The following is a 17505-nucleotide window of genomic DNA, read 5'->3' as shown; positions in this document are numbered from 1 at the left end:
TAGCACCACGATCATGCATGGCAAGCCATGACGGCTATGATATGGTGGGTAGGACATAATCGGTATAGCGTGTCATTGGATTTCAAAGCCTACGGCCGGGGCCAAATAGTCACATTTTCTGCCGAATGGCTTTACTTTACGGACATGAACCTCTATGGAAGTAGAGAAGCAGAGACTGGTCGAATCAATGATTTCATAAAGAACATTGGGGGGGGGGGGGTGTGGCCACGGGATCGTTAAACGCGACTCCCATCATTTAGGACATATAAGTTGGGTCTTGCCACCTGACCGTTGAGAATAAACACCCCTCATGGGTATGGAGCGCCAACGGCTCATCAAATACATATTGTCGTTTTCTGAATGACATACGGTATCCAAGGATCCCCACACGACCATGTCCATATGTTCAGAAACGTTCATATACTGTTTACCCGCTAAACTTGACTCACGGCGAATCAGATGATGCTCTGCAATTAAGCAATATTTCAAACTGATGTAAAATTAATGAACATAACGTGCACGTTATTTTACAGCAGTGACAAAAACGTGCCTTAGGCCTATGCAGGTGGGTTTTTTTCAATGTTTTTGTGGTCAATCACCTCCATGATCACACAAGCGTGGACATGTTTATATGATATATAGATTTAACGTAATCACATCTCGAAAGCATTTGGCTTTTCTGTATATACGGAGCAAAGGTAACCATCACAATATATGCAACGTTGCACGAACCTGTTCAGCTGTTGACTGTTGCAAGGGCAATGGGCGCCGACAAAAAAAAAAAAAAAACTTTCATTATAGACTGCATGCTGTAGCGAATTTTTCTGTACACATTCACCCATTACATTCTGCGCAGATAAAAAGTTATGGAGAAATATTAAAACCAAGAAATGATAGGAAGATAATTTACGCCCATGCATGATGTCAAATATCCAAGGAAACTATCTATGATTATCGACAGACTCGGATTCAGGATATGTTGTGGCAACTGGGGTGAAGTGGGGGGGGGGTGCACCTCTTTCCAATCGCACGTAATAAAATAATAGCAGATATTAGAACAGCCTAGACTAGATCGGGTAGTACTATGTATGGTGCCAACATTATATTAAACTTGCCAATTTCGTCGATTGGGGGAGCACCAGGCAATGTACTGGACTGTGTGCATGCGCTTTCCCCTATCTTTGGCGTCGACGCACATGACAAAAACTCAAAAAGTGATTTTTCAAATGTGTGACTACAGAAATGTTGGCTTATATATTATTTCCAGATATGCATTACGACATATAGCCTACATATCAAGGTGGGTTAGACACTTATAAAAGTTACTGATTTAAAATGATACATGTTAAGTATACAACGTATATTTATTACGAACAGAGGGCAGAACTTGTTATTAATTCTATACGCGTCTCTCCAAGTAAGAGTTAAAACTGGGTCTCTTTTCTTCCAGACACAATACACTACACTACACTAGACTCTTTTTCTCTCTCTCTCTCCACCTCTTTCTCCATGCATCCCTCTCCCACTCCCTCCTAGACCATACGTCCCCGCACCCTCCCATTACCTAACAATTTCAAGGATATGTAAGTTATTTAGTATCAACGTAACGCTTGCAATAATTCACTTGTTGTGGAAAATATATGTGTGATTTCAACAATCAGATAATCACTTAACTGAAGTTTAAACCATTTCAAAATTACCGTGTCAATATACATACATACTCGCATTTTACTATGTAATATTGTTGCGACAAAGTTTCAAATCATGTACCCCCTCCCCCATCAAGTAACGGTCCCATGACTGAATGGCTATGACTATAGAGGCTATGAAATAAATCACTTTCAAAACTGTTTGAAGTATACCAAGACGTACACCCTTTAAGTTTTCAAAGTGTAAATGTACTCTCACTTGTTGTCAGCAGGAAAACTTACAGCAGTTAACATTTCCTGGTCCGGCAGCTACGTCCCACATATATAGTTTGTTACGCATGCATACTACTACATACAAAGATGATACCAGGGCAAGATATATGATTATGTACGAGATAATATTCCCCACGAAGTTCTGCGAAAATACCGTTCTATGCAGGCAGGCGTTAGTGTTCATAGTTCAAGTGATAACTTCAGATGTTAGCTCGCGTGCAGGTGGCTAAGCAACTTTCATCGATAATATTTTGATTCACGGTAAGTAGGCCTATATACCCTTTTCGTTATATTTACTATATGTATATTGGGCAGCAAATCTATATGATAGAACTCAAGTGATAGAGCTGATTTTCGAGAATAGGCAGGTATATATAGGATAGGCTGTATTTCGGCATCTATAGTCTTTGCATGCAATTAATGTCTTTGTACTTATTCCATTCTCTAAGATACTCTTCGTAGTTTTATCATTATAAACCGCTTAGACAGCATCATCGCTATACAAAGTGTCGCGAACTAATTATTAACGTATTAATCATATACACGGATATCAGCAACAATGCGAACCGCACACAGCAGCTAGTGTACAAGCCAACACGCGATGGATATGGATTGAGTTTTACTTTCACATTATATCCTGGACATATATCCTGGACAGATATATATATGTATGTATATATATTTATAAATATAAATATATATGTATATATGTATAATTATACACATACAAACACGTCCACACACACACACACACACACACACACACACATATATATATATATATATATATATATATCTTTATATGTGTGTGTGTATACATCGACGATAACTATCGTTACAAAATATAAAACAAGAGCATAAATACTATCCTTTAGCCTGTCTTTCTGAAATTCGTTCACTGAGAAACTTTATTATACACGCGGCTGTTCATATGAATAATATCATTCGATTCTGCTTGAGGTCAGTACGTGTTACTTTATGATGTTCCTAGCTAGCCTTCAACCTTTCACAGGACGGTGAGATATTTCCTAGCAACACCAGGTAAAATACATTATTCTTCAATTATTCTTTGGTATCGAAGTCGACCCATCTGCAAATGTGCTGAAGCGTTACTGAGGTATGCATGGGACATGTTTTTAGTGTGTTCAAACAAAGGATAGTAATCATAGTTTAAACATTAACCTAATTAACGGAACCCCTAACAGAGACCTAATCGAAACAGGAAGGGGCCGATGTTAATATGCTATTGGTATGTATGTGTACGGTGTGTATGGAGGAGGTGGAGGGGGCCGTGCAATATGCGGCGGTGAGTGGTAGGCGTTATAGTGGCTCTTTACCTATATAATGCGTTGTCAAAGTGCGTGTTAGTGGAGGAGGTGAAATTTGTCAAGAACTTTATACTTGTCAAGACTTGGTTCATGAGACGTTTCATACTATACTTTTCTTGTATGATAATTGAAATGCCGGTGAGTCTCAATTTTTCCGAATGAAATGTGTTTGTTTCAACGATCTTTAAAAATGATGCAAATTAAGCGAAACAAGAGAATTCATAGGCATATCGTGATGGCTATAATTAATATTCAAAATCAACCTACCGTAGTGTCGCAAATGTTATAATAAGCCCTATACCGGGCCTAATGATAAACAGCATATCATATTATCGCCAATTGTTAAAAACATTATATAGTGTACTAACTTTAAAACTTGGACCTTTATATTCAGTGTGCTAAATCGGTCACGCTTTTATATACCATGCACCACCCACCATGATCAACGTACATATATATAAGCTGTTAGCATATCTAGCGCGTCGCCCCGTACAGGCCGTGTCGATTAAACCGTTCAAATTTAAAATACAGCCTCGGTGTCTGATAAAAAAAGAGTATGCATAGCTTATATCTATACCTGTTGTTTATATGATTCATGTACCAGCAAAATTACACCATTTTCTGTTTCTTTGTATGACAAGTCCTTAAAGGATGATTGAAGTCAAGATATTAATCTGAATTTAGTATAAATATCAATGAGAATGCTTTCCATAAGTGCAGGCGACGATACAGTTTACAAAAGAAAAAAAATAAAGATAAGCACTTCGAGTTTTGAGCAAAATCATGCACCAGCGATGCATGTTTACGGAATAAATGTCATGTATGCCTCCTGAAAACAAGTCGCAACCACGCATGGAAACAACAGGAAGACACACAAAATGAACGTGCATGAACAGCGGAAATCAAAGTTAATAACATCGACGATCATAAACAAATTAATGTAAACCTTGACAGCTCCCCCAGAACGTTAATGATTCAGATGAAGATATTATCGTCATTTAGAGGCCAACTTGTAATCATTTACATCGATCAATTCTCAAACGGAATGGTTGTTTTGAAATTTTGTTGTCTCAGGAAAGGTTTATGCATGACCGGTCATTCAACGTAAAGTTAAATATCATCGAGAGTTTAATTGTTTGTTGTAAATGTTCTCATATATATATATATATATATATATATATATATATATATATATATATATATATATATATATATATATATATATATGCAATGGAGGTAAACGACAAAGGCAAATGAATATATAAAAATGAAAATCGTAATGAGTTGGAAAATCAAGAACAGTGAAAAAACTTTCAGCCTCTACCGGGATTCGAACCACGGGCCTCCCGCTATATATATATATATAGCATATATATATATAGCCTATATATATATTTAGCCTATATATATATATATATATATATTATCCTATTATGGCACAGTATCAACCACGCACGTTGTCTACAAGCCGACACACAAGCCAGCTGCGCGTTACAGTGGTGCATGCATGCATGCTTATCCGACAAAAGTTTACTTTCGTAAGATAGAAATCCCTAATACAATTTACAATACCACCCCTTAGCTATTTACCTTACTCCTCAGTAACCATGACAACGATATTAAATTTGAAGACATATAACCGTATCAATAGAGGACCGTTCGGGCATAATGGGTATTCCGAAAGAGAAGGCACGTTTATTTGATACAAACAGGCCAAAAAAGAAAAGAAAAAAGGATAATAATAATAACACCTCTGGGACCCTTTTACGACCCTCACTTGACCCAGTAGCTTGTAAAGAATCTTCAAAATACTTAGAATTATGATTGGAAATGCTTTCTTCCGACGCATATGGCATGTTTTACTCGTTTCAAACTGTGTATGAATGACATTAATTTAACACAACAGTCGAGAATTTAGTCGGACCATTTGTTTTCCAGTACTTCCTCCCCACCAAAAAAAAAAAAAAAAAAGGAAAACTTTACATAGTCTTTCACGTTTATAGGTATAGTCGCCTCGGTGGCGGCCGTGTACTGTCCGTCCGTCTGTATGTCGTCAATGTATATACGGCTGTATGATATGTAATGTCCTGTTGTAAATTGATGGTCGATCGAATTGTTTTCAAGGTGGAAAATCGTGCGACACCGACCTGACATTTGGTTGCTGTTGTACTCGTACTCATGCTGTTGTGATCGTATACTCATGCTGTTGTACTCGCTCTCATGCTGTTGTACTCGTATTCATGCTGTTGTGCTCGTATCATGCTGTTGTACTCGTATGCATGCTGTTGTACTCGTATGCATACTGTTGTACTCGTATGTATGCTGTTGTACTCGTATTAATGCTGTTGTATTCGTATTCGAGCTGTTGTACTGGTATTCTAGCTGTTGTATTCGTATGTATGCTGTTGTGCTCGTATCATGCTGTTGTACTCGTATGCATGCTGTTGTACTCGTATGCATACTGTTGTACTCGTATGTATGCTGTTGTACTCGTATTAATGCTGTTGTATTCGTATTCGAGCTGTTGTACTGGTATTCTAGATGTTGTACTCGTATGCATGCTGTTGTGCTCGTATTATGCTGTTGTACTCGTATGCATGCTGTTGTACTCGTATACATGCTGGTGTACTCGTATGCATGCTGTTGTACTCGTATTAATGCTGTTGTATTCGTATTCGAGCTGTTGTACTGGTATTCTAGCTGTTGTACTCGTGTGCATGCTGTTGTGCTCGTATCATGCTGTTGTGCTCGTATTATGCTGTTGTGCTCGTATGCATGCTGTTGTACTCGTATACATGCTGTTGTACTCGTATGCATGCTGTTGTACTCGTATGCATGATGTTGTAATCGTATGCATGCTGTTGTACTCGTATGCATGCTGTTGTACTCGTATTAATGCTGTTGTATTCGTATTCGAGCTGTTTGTTCTGGTATTCTAGCTGTTGTACTCGTATGTATGCTGTTTTGCTTGCACTGCAAGCCTATCTAAAAGTATATTCACCCCGCCTGCATGGGTGTAAGGTGTAAGCTTCGGTTCACACGCGCTCACCATGCCAACTTCAGTTGTTTCCACAACAACGATGAGCAACAACTATATTAGCACAGGGGGCATCGCGTGAAACGGTTTGATGTCAATATTTTCTGTGATATACACAACATATATATATATATATATTTATATAGGCTATATCATGCAATGAGAAGGAAATACCTATAAAATGGGGTGCTTTAGGGCATCAAAGAAAGTGAAAGTTATGCAGGTGCATATGCGGACTTTTGCTATCAAATAAGTACATCAATAACTTGCATTGAAGATCACAACAAAAACCATTAAACTTTTAACGCTCACCGTTAAAGACCCTGGCTGCATCGAGAGCTTTAGGAATGCTTTAATTTTTTACGCAAGGGACTTTCCTGAGGTACATGAGGGTATTGGTGAGGGGCTGCAGAGGACCACATAGAAGGGGGAAGAGCACTGTTGGATGGGCAGCTCTCGGAGGGTGTGAATATTTTCTATCAAAGTATGTTTTATCCCGTTGTATATTCTTTCATAACTTGGGAGGAGGATGGAGGGGGGGGGGAGAAACCTGCGCGCAACGGTCCTCTGGTAGTAGCCCTTGTCGTCGTATATCGCCATCAGAAGAGGCCCATATTTGGTGCTTTGCCGCATACACAAAACTTGATTGCGTATACTCGTGCATGATGTAGAAGGTAAATCATATTTTAGTGGTGTTTAAAATAAATTGAGCCGTACTAAAGGAAGATAAATTGAAAGGAAAGCGTTTTGCTAGCCTCTCTTGGGTTTCCCTATTCCATAAAGCAGGGGTATAGGCTACCAGAGGAAGCTTAGGGAGAAAATGAATTGAATTTAAACACAAGGAATAAAAAAGTCTCCCCATTATGCAGTAGATTCGAGTTAGAGGGCGGAATGTCCTGCCTTAAATTGTCATTGTCTTATTTTGAGATATAGGGGATGCATGTCTATGGGGGAACACATGATAAAACATCCCCCTTCCCTTCATCTCACACCAACCCCATCCCCACCCCAGCTCATCCCCTCCCTCATGCATGCCTCACTATATTCTACACATTTTGAAGATATACTGTAGCGATACAACTTATACGACGCGAAATCTTGAAGGGTTCAAAAGTTGAACTCTTTGAAAATCATTTTAAGCATGTCATGCTCTTTAAATGACACTGACATATTGCTTAGAAATAGAACCAGCCATCATGTTCACCTGTTAAACTAAATCATAATTACCTTATTACATAGTCTGAGTATAGGCTACTCATGAAAGCATTTTCCGATCACTTTTAATTCGATGTTTTGATTCCAACGCTCAGCATGCAACGTCTGGCAATAATTGTGTGGAATACATCAACCCTAAGGAAGGGTCTATGTAGAATGTAGGACGAATTATGGACAATTCTAACGATTTTCTTTCCTGCTCCTCGATCGGTTCACCATTTTGCTTTCACATAAATGGTTGCCACATGCATGTCATATATTATATATATATATATATATATATATATATATATATATATATATATATATATCACATAAATGATTGCCACATGCATGTCATATATACATACATATATATATATATATATATATATATATATATATATAATATATGACATGCATGTGGCAACCATTTATGTGAAAGCAAAATGGTGAACCGATCGAGGAACAGGAAAGAATATATATATATATATATATATATATATATCACATAAATGATTGCCACATGCATGTCATATATACATACATATATATATATATATATATATATATATATATATATATATATATATATATATATATATATATATATGTATGTATATATATCACACTGGGTCATTGATCTTGCAAGGTATATACAAAACCACATTTTCAGGTTCCCACTGGCTGAAGGTGGCATGCAATAGATTAATAAAGCTCCCACACATCTTTATGAATTGTATATATACACCGACAGCTGTAAACATTTTTCCCCCTTTAAACTTGAAATTTGGAGTCAGACTTGTCAAGTCCAACTTTCCAACAGCCTTGAACTTTCGAAGATGATACCTACTTCGAATTAAAATCCAATTTGGTTTATTAACGTCGATCACCACTGCAATGATTGCACCTAACACATCATTTACTGAAATTAAATTTACGAGGGAGCTGATTTCATTATTGATGAATGCATTGATGTTAAATTCACCAAGGGGGAAAACACACACACACATAAGGTCTATACTGTTCGAAATGTTAATAGCAATATGCAATATAAATTGTTCTCCAGCTTTGTCAGTTTTCTACAATGTTCATAATTTGAATGTGTTCTTTTCCCATGGATACAATACAGACATGTACGTTTAACCAAATTTAGGATTATAATGAAGACAAAATTACGTCAATTATTTTAGTGGGTTGGGGTGTGGAGGGGAGGGGAGGGTGCAGGACGAGTGGGGTGGGGAGGGTCGGGATGTCATCTCTATGATGCGATGTACATTTGAGTGATTGTAACACATAAGAAGATGAATTGTTTTATACAATACGTAAAAGATGAAAAGGTGTATGCCTATCATTAAAATCAATGTAATTGTAATTCAGGCCATTCAGTCTTGTAACAAGATTATTTTTATATACGGTACCGTATAGATTATCAGTATGGACTCCCAGATATGTTACATATTGAAAAATGACCGAAACTGATGAATGTCTTCCAAATGGGACGTTTCATAGTTCAGTGGTTCCCTATACCTGGTGTGATGTATTAATGTATTGTATTAATGATGTATTAATTGTAATGTATTAATGATAATGGGTTAGTGATCCGATGATTCGAAAGTGGGGCGAGGGGACGGGTGGAGGGGACTGGTGGAGGGGGCAATGACACACTGTTGGGGGGGGTGGAGAAAAATGTATTAATTAAAGACCGTTTGACAACGGCAGGATATAGGTAGGGAAAGGGCGATTTGTTTACCGGTTCCAAAAAGGTTCGTAACCACTGGTATTATTGAAAACTCTTCATTGACGTCTGGCAGTCTAGGCGCAGATCCGTCAGTAGCAATGACAGTTTTAGTAAAAACCCGCACTTGCACGCGCTATACCGGTATTTCTGAAATATTTCTGCATAGAAGGATTTCGAAATAAATGTCCATATGATAATGTCAAAAATTTCAATATTTAAACAACCTAACGATATTAAACAGTCGCCCAATAAGTCACGTCGAGAGACCTCATTTATTAACGAAATTGACATATTCCAAAAATTTCCCTTTTATATGATATAATTATACTAAATGTGAATATGAAACTTAATTACACCGTGACGGATTCATTTCTTAGACGATCTTGCGGTTCATTTAAATTCATCTCAAGCTGTTTTTTATGTAGGGACTATATATGTTTCATGAATAAAAGATGAATAAAAGGTATGCAGATATTATCTATACCATCTCGTATATATACGCGACGGTGCATTATTATCTTGAAGGTACAAAGAGGCTTAAGCCTCCCCATAATAAATCTAAGGGAAGAATACCCCGCCCCCCCCCCTCTTGACAAACAATATTATCAATATATATATTATCAATATAATATAATATAATTGAAAATCGTAATGAGTTGAAAAATCAAGAACAGTGAAAAAACTTCCAGCCTCCACCGGGATTCGAATATATATATATATATATATATATATATATATATATATATATATATATATATATATATATATAGCCTATGTATATATGATGCGGTAAACCTATCAGTCTAAGTTTACCAAATTGAATTCAACGGACAAAACGAATTTCATTTAATACATCAATGAGGCCCAAACTGACTAATATAATCCTCTCTCATCATGATTTTCAGTATCCCTATACGATTACTAAATCAAATTGACAGAGGCCTGCGAAGGTATATCCTAGCGTGGTATGTTTCCCTATATGCATGTATAGTTTGTTATAAGATCGATGCGAATTTCAGTTAGCGTTAAATAAAAACCAGGACGCTCGCAGGTAGAGTGAACGCGTTTCTCAGCACCGGTTTATTAAACAGGCCTATTTTTAACAGTGTTAATTAGGATACACTAATTTATTCGCACCTAATACAATGCTGACGATTCGATAACTCTGTTAATATACGCCACATACTCTGATATGTCTATTTTGATTATGTAGGCTGACAAGACTGTGTGCAGGCCATCGACTGATCTTTATGCATGCTGTGAGTGCATGCATGTGAAGCTGCTTTCAAAAATTTTCCTAGGGTTTATTCTGCTTATAAGGACCTATTAATAGCAGAGAATATTGTTATATTATGTATGCTTCTTTCAAAACAGGTTGGGAGGACAGTTTGGCGATTTTCGTGCACCTGCAACAACATCAAAGAACTCGATCGTTCCTGAAACACAGTATTTAATGATCAAACGGAATTTGCTTCATGGTTGGCGGCAACGAATGTCACCTTTACACCGCGGTATAAAGTGGAAGCCATGGATACCAACCAGGAATTACGTAATGATATAGAAAAACATCGCGCAGAAGTCAAACAGTTCGAAAAGATAGATACAACGACTTCGAAAAACATGGCGGAAAATGTCATCAATGGTGGAGAGACTGAGCAGACGACAGGTGAAGACGGCGGTGATTGGGAGACGAGATTGTCTGGAAATATCACGTGGATAAGGAATGAAATTGTAAGTATATTTTTTTTTGGCAACGGAGAAGTACATACGGTATGTACAACTGTAACCTTTAGTATAGTGCATGTACTTTACAGTTTGTTTTAATTGTTTGGATACCGTCATTTTCCTTAATGATGATACTTTTCTAAGTAATATTGAGCTGTCATGCTGCATGTCATAAGTAAAGTACGGCACTCCAAGCAATGACACATAGAAACACATAGAAACACATAGAAACACAGGGACCCCTCGACAACTGGTTTAGGATGTAGAGGGGGTTGGCTGCAGGAGCAAGACCCATGTTCGTTCACTCCTTTTGAAATTATCGCATCTGGAGGTATCACGCCCACGTGAATACCCCTGATGGTGTGAAAATTAACGGGAATGGATACATGCCTCCCCCGTCGGGTTCATGAAACGTATTGCCAGGTGCGATAGAGAGCCCCAGGAGGGATATTTTTATTGAGCTCCTTTTAAAAAAAAAAATATAGGGCAATACCCGATGCCTTCTAGGTAATTGCTGAGAGAGACTGAGGGTATTCTATAGCCCTTTCTACTGCCAACCCCCTCCCCACCCCCTCCGAGAAAACACAAACAACACCATGTCCAACAGTAGTATACTAGCTCAATGAAATATATATATATATATATATATACATACATACATACATACATATTTATTTATATTTGCAATTGGCTGATTTTTGTGTATTCTACCATACACCGATATAACGCCTCAAGAAATTAATTTATCTCCTATTGCAACATATGTTGTTAACATATCACTGCTTCTTAAGAATTCTCACACGGTTATAACCATTTATCCTATATATGATGGAAATCATTACCAAACGGCCGTTCTTTAATCCCTTTAAGTCATATGTAAGCTTACACTATATAGCCAACCATCTGTTACTTGCAGCAGCAATATATATACATATCTATACACGATAAACCTTTCTTGTGATAGGCCTTACAGTGTAGTGTAAACCCAGGAAGCAATCGAGGTTCAATAACCGTGTCCGGTTTCTTCCGGATAATTTCCTATACGAGGTCTCACGGTGTTTACCGGTTTGTTATAGTTGGTGTGGTTCGTATAAAGAAACGCAAAAAAAAAAAAGAACAAGAGAAACAAAAATTGTAACAAACAGACGGTCTAATGAGGTCCTCTGATAGGTCAATATATACCAGCTATAGCCTTCATACAAATTAAATCACAGAAAACTATCAAAGCTGCATTTTGCGTAAGTGGGTGTACGTTTTTTTGCTATTCTGACCAACACTATGAAATTATTCACACGTTATTGACTGATTCGACACTTTGAGACGTATGCACAACCATTCGGTTCGTGCTTAACAGAGACTTACGACACGTCCAATACAGACAGTATTTTGTGTTTCATAATATGTTTTTTATATGTCCCTTTTAAGTTGTTTCCTATACTTTCATCATTCCCAATCCAATGCAAGTTTGATGTAATACACTATTAGTTCATATGTTGGATTTTTTTTACGTCAAATTTTTATTTACATTTGATACGGTATAACACAAAACTGCGGCAAATTCAATTGTATTCCCATGCTCTCCTTTTCCCCTCCCTTCCCACACACCGGTTTGGTCAACTTAAGTCATTTAAATTTTTCGAAGAATTAAAATTTCATTTAATGTTTTATTCAAGGACAAATTTCCATAATCTTTGATGTTTCTCATCCATTTTTTCATTCTCTCCCTTTCAATTTACCTGAAGCATGAACTCAAGAAACAGGACAAATCGTTGACGAGACAATTTATCGAACTTCGGTCTGTAATACATCATCTCAGACGGTACGGTTTTATAAACAGATTACCGTCTTATACTCAAGACCTCAACTCCAATCAATTTGACGAAATGGTCGCCGGTTCGCCGCAGCTTTCCCCTAAGAAGCCAATTTCAAGTTGGTACCAGACGTTACCCGCAAAGAAGAACGCCAGGCACCCTCGAGGACCCGGTGAACCGCAGGCGAGTCCGCCGAAACATTTCTTCAACGAAGACTCCGACGGCAGTGAGTGCGATTCAGTGGAAGAAAATCCTGCGTTCGATACACTCGAATACCGCGGTAGGGCCCTGTCGGTCCTCACGCCGACCTGCGTCAAATCTCCGGGACCGGCAGAGCTGCTAGCCATGCGGACGAGGAATATGTCCTTTACTTCCGGGGCAACTGAAGACGAATACGACTGCTGAAGTCACCGTTCGGTTAAACTGGAAATGCGTCGATGATATGCGACTGATCGGCTACTAGCTTCCACGGAACAGCGTAAATAGGATTCCCGAGAACGCCTGATGCTCCAAAACCATCTGGTGAACAGCATGTGGAGATTTCCGAGTCCAGTTATTGTGTAAAACTGTGTAAGCTATATTACAAACTGAATCCTTATCTGCATGTTAACGTTTTCGGATCTATTAACTTGGTAACACAATTCATTTCCCACGTTACTGAATTTCGACGATTCGTTGGCAGGCGTATCACGGGATCAGTGAAAACGCTGCATTGATTGGGTTGTTTTGAGTATGCGTACTTGACAGCCTTTATGGCCTCCTTGGCTTGCCATAGTCGACGACACCTCGTAATGTATACTGTATATGTACACATTTATAAATCTCGTACATGGATGAAAGGCTACATGGACCGCTTGTCGACCAAACGTAGTAGACATTATTACATTTATTGCCCTGCTGGCCTGCCATGACCATAGATGACGACAAGATTAAGTACTTTTGTGGAGATATTTTATGTATATGTTTTGTGGCAAAAACATTAATGTTCAATTTTTAATCACTTGAAGCCTTGAGATAATGACAGGGGTATTATCACAAACTTTCCGCCTGCAGGGGGGGGGGGGTGGGCATGGGGAAGACAAAGGGAGGAATTGTGACGATGCAGCAGTGAAGGGTAGAGCTTGCTGGTCAATAAGGTATAAAACGGATTTAACCTGTTCTCAGAGGTAAGGAGAGAAAAGGGGTTGGTGCTTTCGTGACTTTGTATACGTGGGCTACCGGTACTGTATTTGTACTAATATGTACTAATAGTGACATACGGTAGGTTGTAAATTGTGACTTGCCGTGACGTCATCTGTACTGAATGAAATCATCTGTTTCCTGTTCTAAACCCTCTGTTCTGTACATCGGAATGCATTGGTTAAAGCAGCAGTGTGTGTAAATAGCTCGCAGCAAATTTACGTCACTATGTAAAGTGTTTCTTAAACTAAGATTACACTTGATAAAAACAAAACTAAGACAATCAAATTTTTTTCCTTGGTCAGAAGAAAAATACATTCGCATCTGATTAAGAAATAGCGCGCAAACACTATTGTCGAGTCACGCATTACTGATATCGGCTAATTTTAAGTAAAGTACAAATTACGATCTTGCTTCATGATTTGAAAAGGATGAAAATATATATCGTAATTTAAACTGCTTATATATAAACTGTCTTACAGTGAGACACCTATATACAGTGCAGATAAAATCTTCATATAATTCAGCACTAAATTTTGCTGCTTTAAGTTGTGAGTCTAGGTCAGGTCTGTCTGCAGACAGAGAATGGTGTTAAAGAAATGAGGTTATCAAAATGTCTGTCTTTGTGAGGAGCCAAACAGTCTTCCTTCTGAGTGGTTGTAATAGCCTAAGGCGTTGATGTTGTATGATAATTACACATTCAACCGTTTAATGTTTCCTCCCTTGGCATAACAAATCGCCTTTGTTATGTCTTCTTGGCAGCTAGCCATTCACGGTGAGTTCAACAGGATGAAGGAAATATTAAGATGGCCATCAATTTTTGCTTAACAATGGTTGGGGTTTTTTCCCTTCAAAATTTAAAGGGAATGGGGGGGGGGGGGGGAGAAACCTAACGATCATTCCTTACTTACGGCATGCTATATTTAGATATTTATGAAGAACACATCCATCGAACAGCTAACCTAAATTTGACTCCCTGTAGTTGGGGATATATTATAGTTTATGTGTTCGGTCACATAAATAGAAAAATATGACTAAATCTATTTAACCTATTCGTACAAACTGGCATTGTTATTTTGTAACAATGTATAGCTTACTTTCATTTTCATGCATGTTATGACAATAAACAAAGCGACGTCACACGCTGATAAGATGACTATAAGATGACCTTTGAACCAGAATATCTCCATATCAGAACAAGAATTCTTTCAGCTGTGTGGAGGTGTTCGTGACAAGACTTTTTCATCGTACTGTATAAGTCATGCGGTAGCTGAGTTTTCTTTTATTTAATTAAAATTCACCAGACTGGCCATCGATGTTAGTATGCTTAAAGGGTGTGAAGACTCGCGCAAAAAGAAACGTCTAATGCCGGTAATCTGACCTAGTTTCGAATGAGGTGCAACAGAAGTGTTAGACACCACCATCGAAAATACACACACACAGCTTGCTATACCATCGGTAATTAGACACTAGTGTACAGTCAGTACATACAGCTGCGGTCAATACCCACAGCACAGTGTACAAATCATACAGCGGTGGGCATCTCAGGTCCAGCTAAAGATAACAAGGTAGCACGTTCCATTACTGTGCTGTCTGCATTTTGTAGCTCACTTATAAGCAACGGAAAGTTAACGTTTTCAGATGGCCGCACGCGGTTTGGGGCGAGTCTTCAATGCCTTTAAGTTACACTCTAAATTTGAACACGCTAACATATATAGCTGATAAAGAAAACGTACCTCCCCTGGCAGTTCCACCCTCTAATGAATTCTTAATTAGACCATTATCCATTTCAGTGACAGAAGACTGCTTTTCATGATGGCCGTAAAAATGTCCTGTTTTAGTAATTTCGAGTAATGGGTGACCAGTATTTCACCTTCAAGCTTATTTGGAAGGATTACTGACGAATTTTAATTTAAAGAACCCCCCCCCCCCCCAAATGCCTTGCGATAAGCTTGACGTACATGTGGCACATGTGTAAGGGATAAATGTTGTACTTGTATCCTTACAGTACGTATATACAATTGAAATTAATTGAGTTCAATGTTGATACAAACATGGTATAAAATGAATTTAAAAAAATTATCAAATAAAATATTTTTTACTATATATAGTGCTTCTTGTATATTTTTTATATAACAGTAATATGATTTTATTAATTAATATAATTATCTCACTCTTAAGTTAGTCAATTGTAACTTTCAATTTCAAGAATTCATCCTTGGAGAGTGTCTAGGATTCTAGGATGGTGACTTTTTCTAGGAGTAAGTTTCATATATAGGCTAAACCTGAGAAAAGCTTCACGAAAACTTAACTGTAAAATTCTAAAATATTATTTTGTTCCATTTGGCATTATAGCCACATTGATAGGATTGTCGCTTAATATATGAAACATCAGCATTGCCTCCTTTAACATAGGTTTCATCCGGGAAAATCTTAAAGGGCGAATGCTCATTGGTTGGAAATAACATCAGTACAATTTAATAGTGGTAATCCTGTTATGTTATACCAAGTGTTCCTATTCTGCATGTAAGACGTTCATGTCGTGTTATGCTACATTCAAACCCTACAGACATACACCCGACCGGTAAAAATACATGATGGGTTTTATTTGTTTCCTAGTCAATTGGTCATAGTTGCAATCACTGATACTGTTTCGGAGAAGCTCGAAACATGTCAGAATATTATTCTTTCTGGCTACAGTCAAACTTTTAAGGTTTCATCTCACGAAATTTGAAAGGAAGTGTAAAATTTTATAATTCAGGTCATTATGACATTCTTATACTGTTTTCAAGCCACAAAGGTTAACGCACAAACGGTTAATCGTCTTTAAAGTACAAACGGTTTACCTTGTTAAGTTAGCACAAACGGTTCATCTTGTTGCCATTAGCGCAAATTGGGAAATGTTTCATTAACCAACACCAAAATAATTTTCTATACAGTTTCACCCAAATTCCAGCAAAATTAAGACACACAGTTAGAACCAGTTGAATTCCTGGAAACGTGATAAATCGGTTACCAAAGTCAGAAAACAACAACAAGAATGATACAAATGTTCGTTCAAACTCCCTACCACTTTAACTAAGCATTTGTAAACCCTTAGCAGAGCTTTTATCAGATATCTGGATCTTTCGATAATGTGCTGATTTTGTGGTTTCAACTTCTTGTTGTGATTCGCGTTGCCAAAACCCACACACCCCAACAGAGTAAACGTTAAATCATATCCGGCTAACACGCCTAGTTTCACAGCTGAGAATAACCGAAATCCACCTGTTACCAATGATATGTCTAAAGCATAATCTATTCGTAAAAACTGGCATTGTTATTTTGTAGCAATGTAGTTTACTTTCATTTCAAAATTATGACAACAAACAAAGCGACATCACATGCTGACAAAATAACTATAACTATATCTATGACTATTGTGTTACTTATTCAAACATTTATAGTCAAAACATTTTTCGTTTTCAAAGATGGTTTAAAAGTATTATTAGCAACTATCCTGACTAGCAAACATTCCGTTCTATTTTAAGCATACATCCTGCTGACGTCACTCCCTCTCTCCGCCATC

At 37.7% G+C, this 17505-nt stretch overlaps 1 protein-coding gene across 1 annotated transcript; it reads left to right on the top strand.

Annotated features, from left to right (window-relative positions):
• The first annotated feature begins 1950 nt into the window (after positions 1 to 1950).
• Positions 1951 to 13811, top strand: LOC139973516 (uncharacterized). The gene is made up of 3 exons (XM_071980249.1): positions 1951 to 2183; positions 10597 to 10953; positions 12690 to 13811. Exons 2-3 carry the CDS (start codon positions 10750 to 10752, stop codon positions 13161 to 13163), a joined length of 678 nt encoding a protein of 225 aa, XP_071836350.1. The 5' UTR covers positions 1951 to 2183; positions 10597 to 10749; the 3' UTR covers positions 13164 to 13811.
• The last annotated feature ends 3694 nt before the right edge of the window (positions 13812 to 17505 follow it).

The sequence above is a fragment of the Apostichopus japonicus genome, chromosome 9 (assembly GCF_037975245.1).
Source record: "Apostichopus japonicus isolate 1M-3 chromosome 9, ASM3797524v1, whole genome shotgun sequence".
NCBI classification, from domain to species: Eukaryota; Metazoa; Echinodermata; class Holothuroidea; order Aspidochirotida; family Stichopodidae; genus Apostichopus; species Apostichopus japonicus.
Note: the sequence above shows the minus strand (reverse complement) of the source record. Positions and strands in the feature narration are given on the sequence as shown.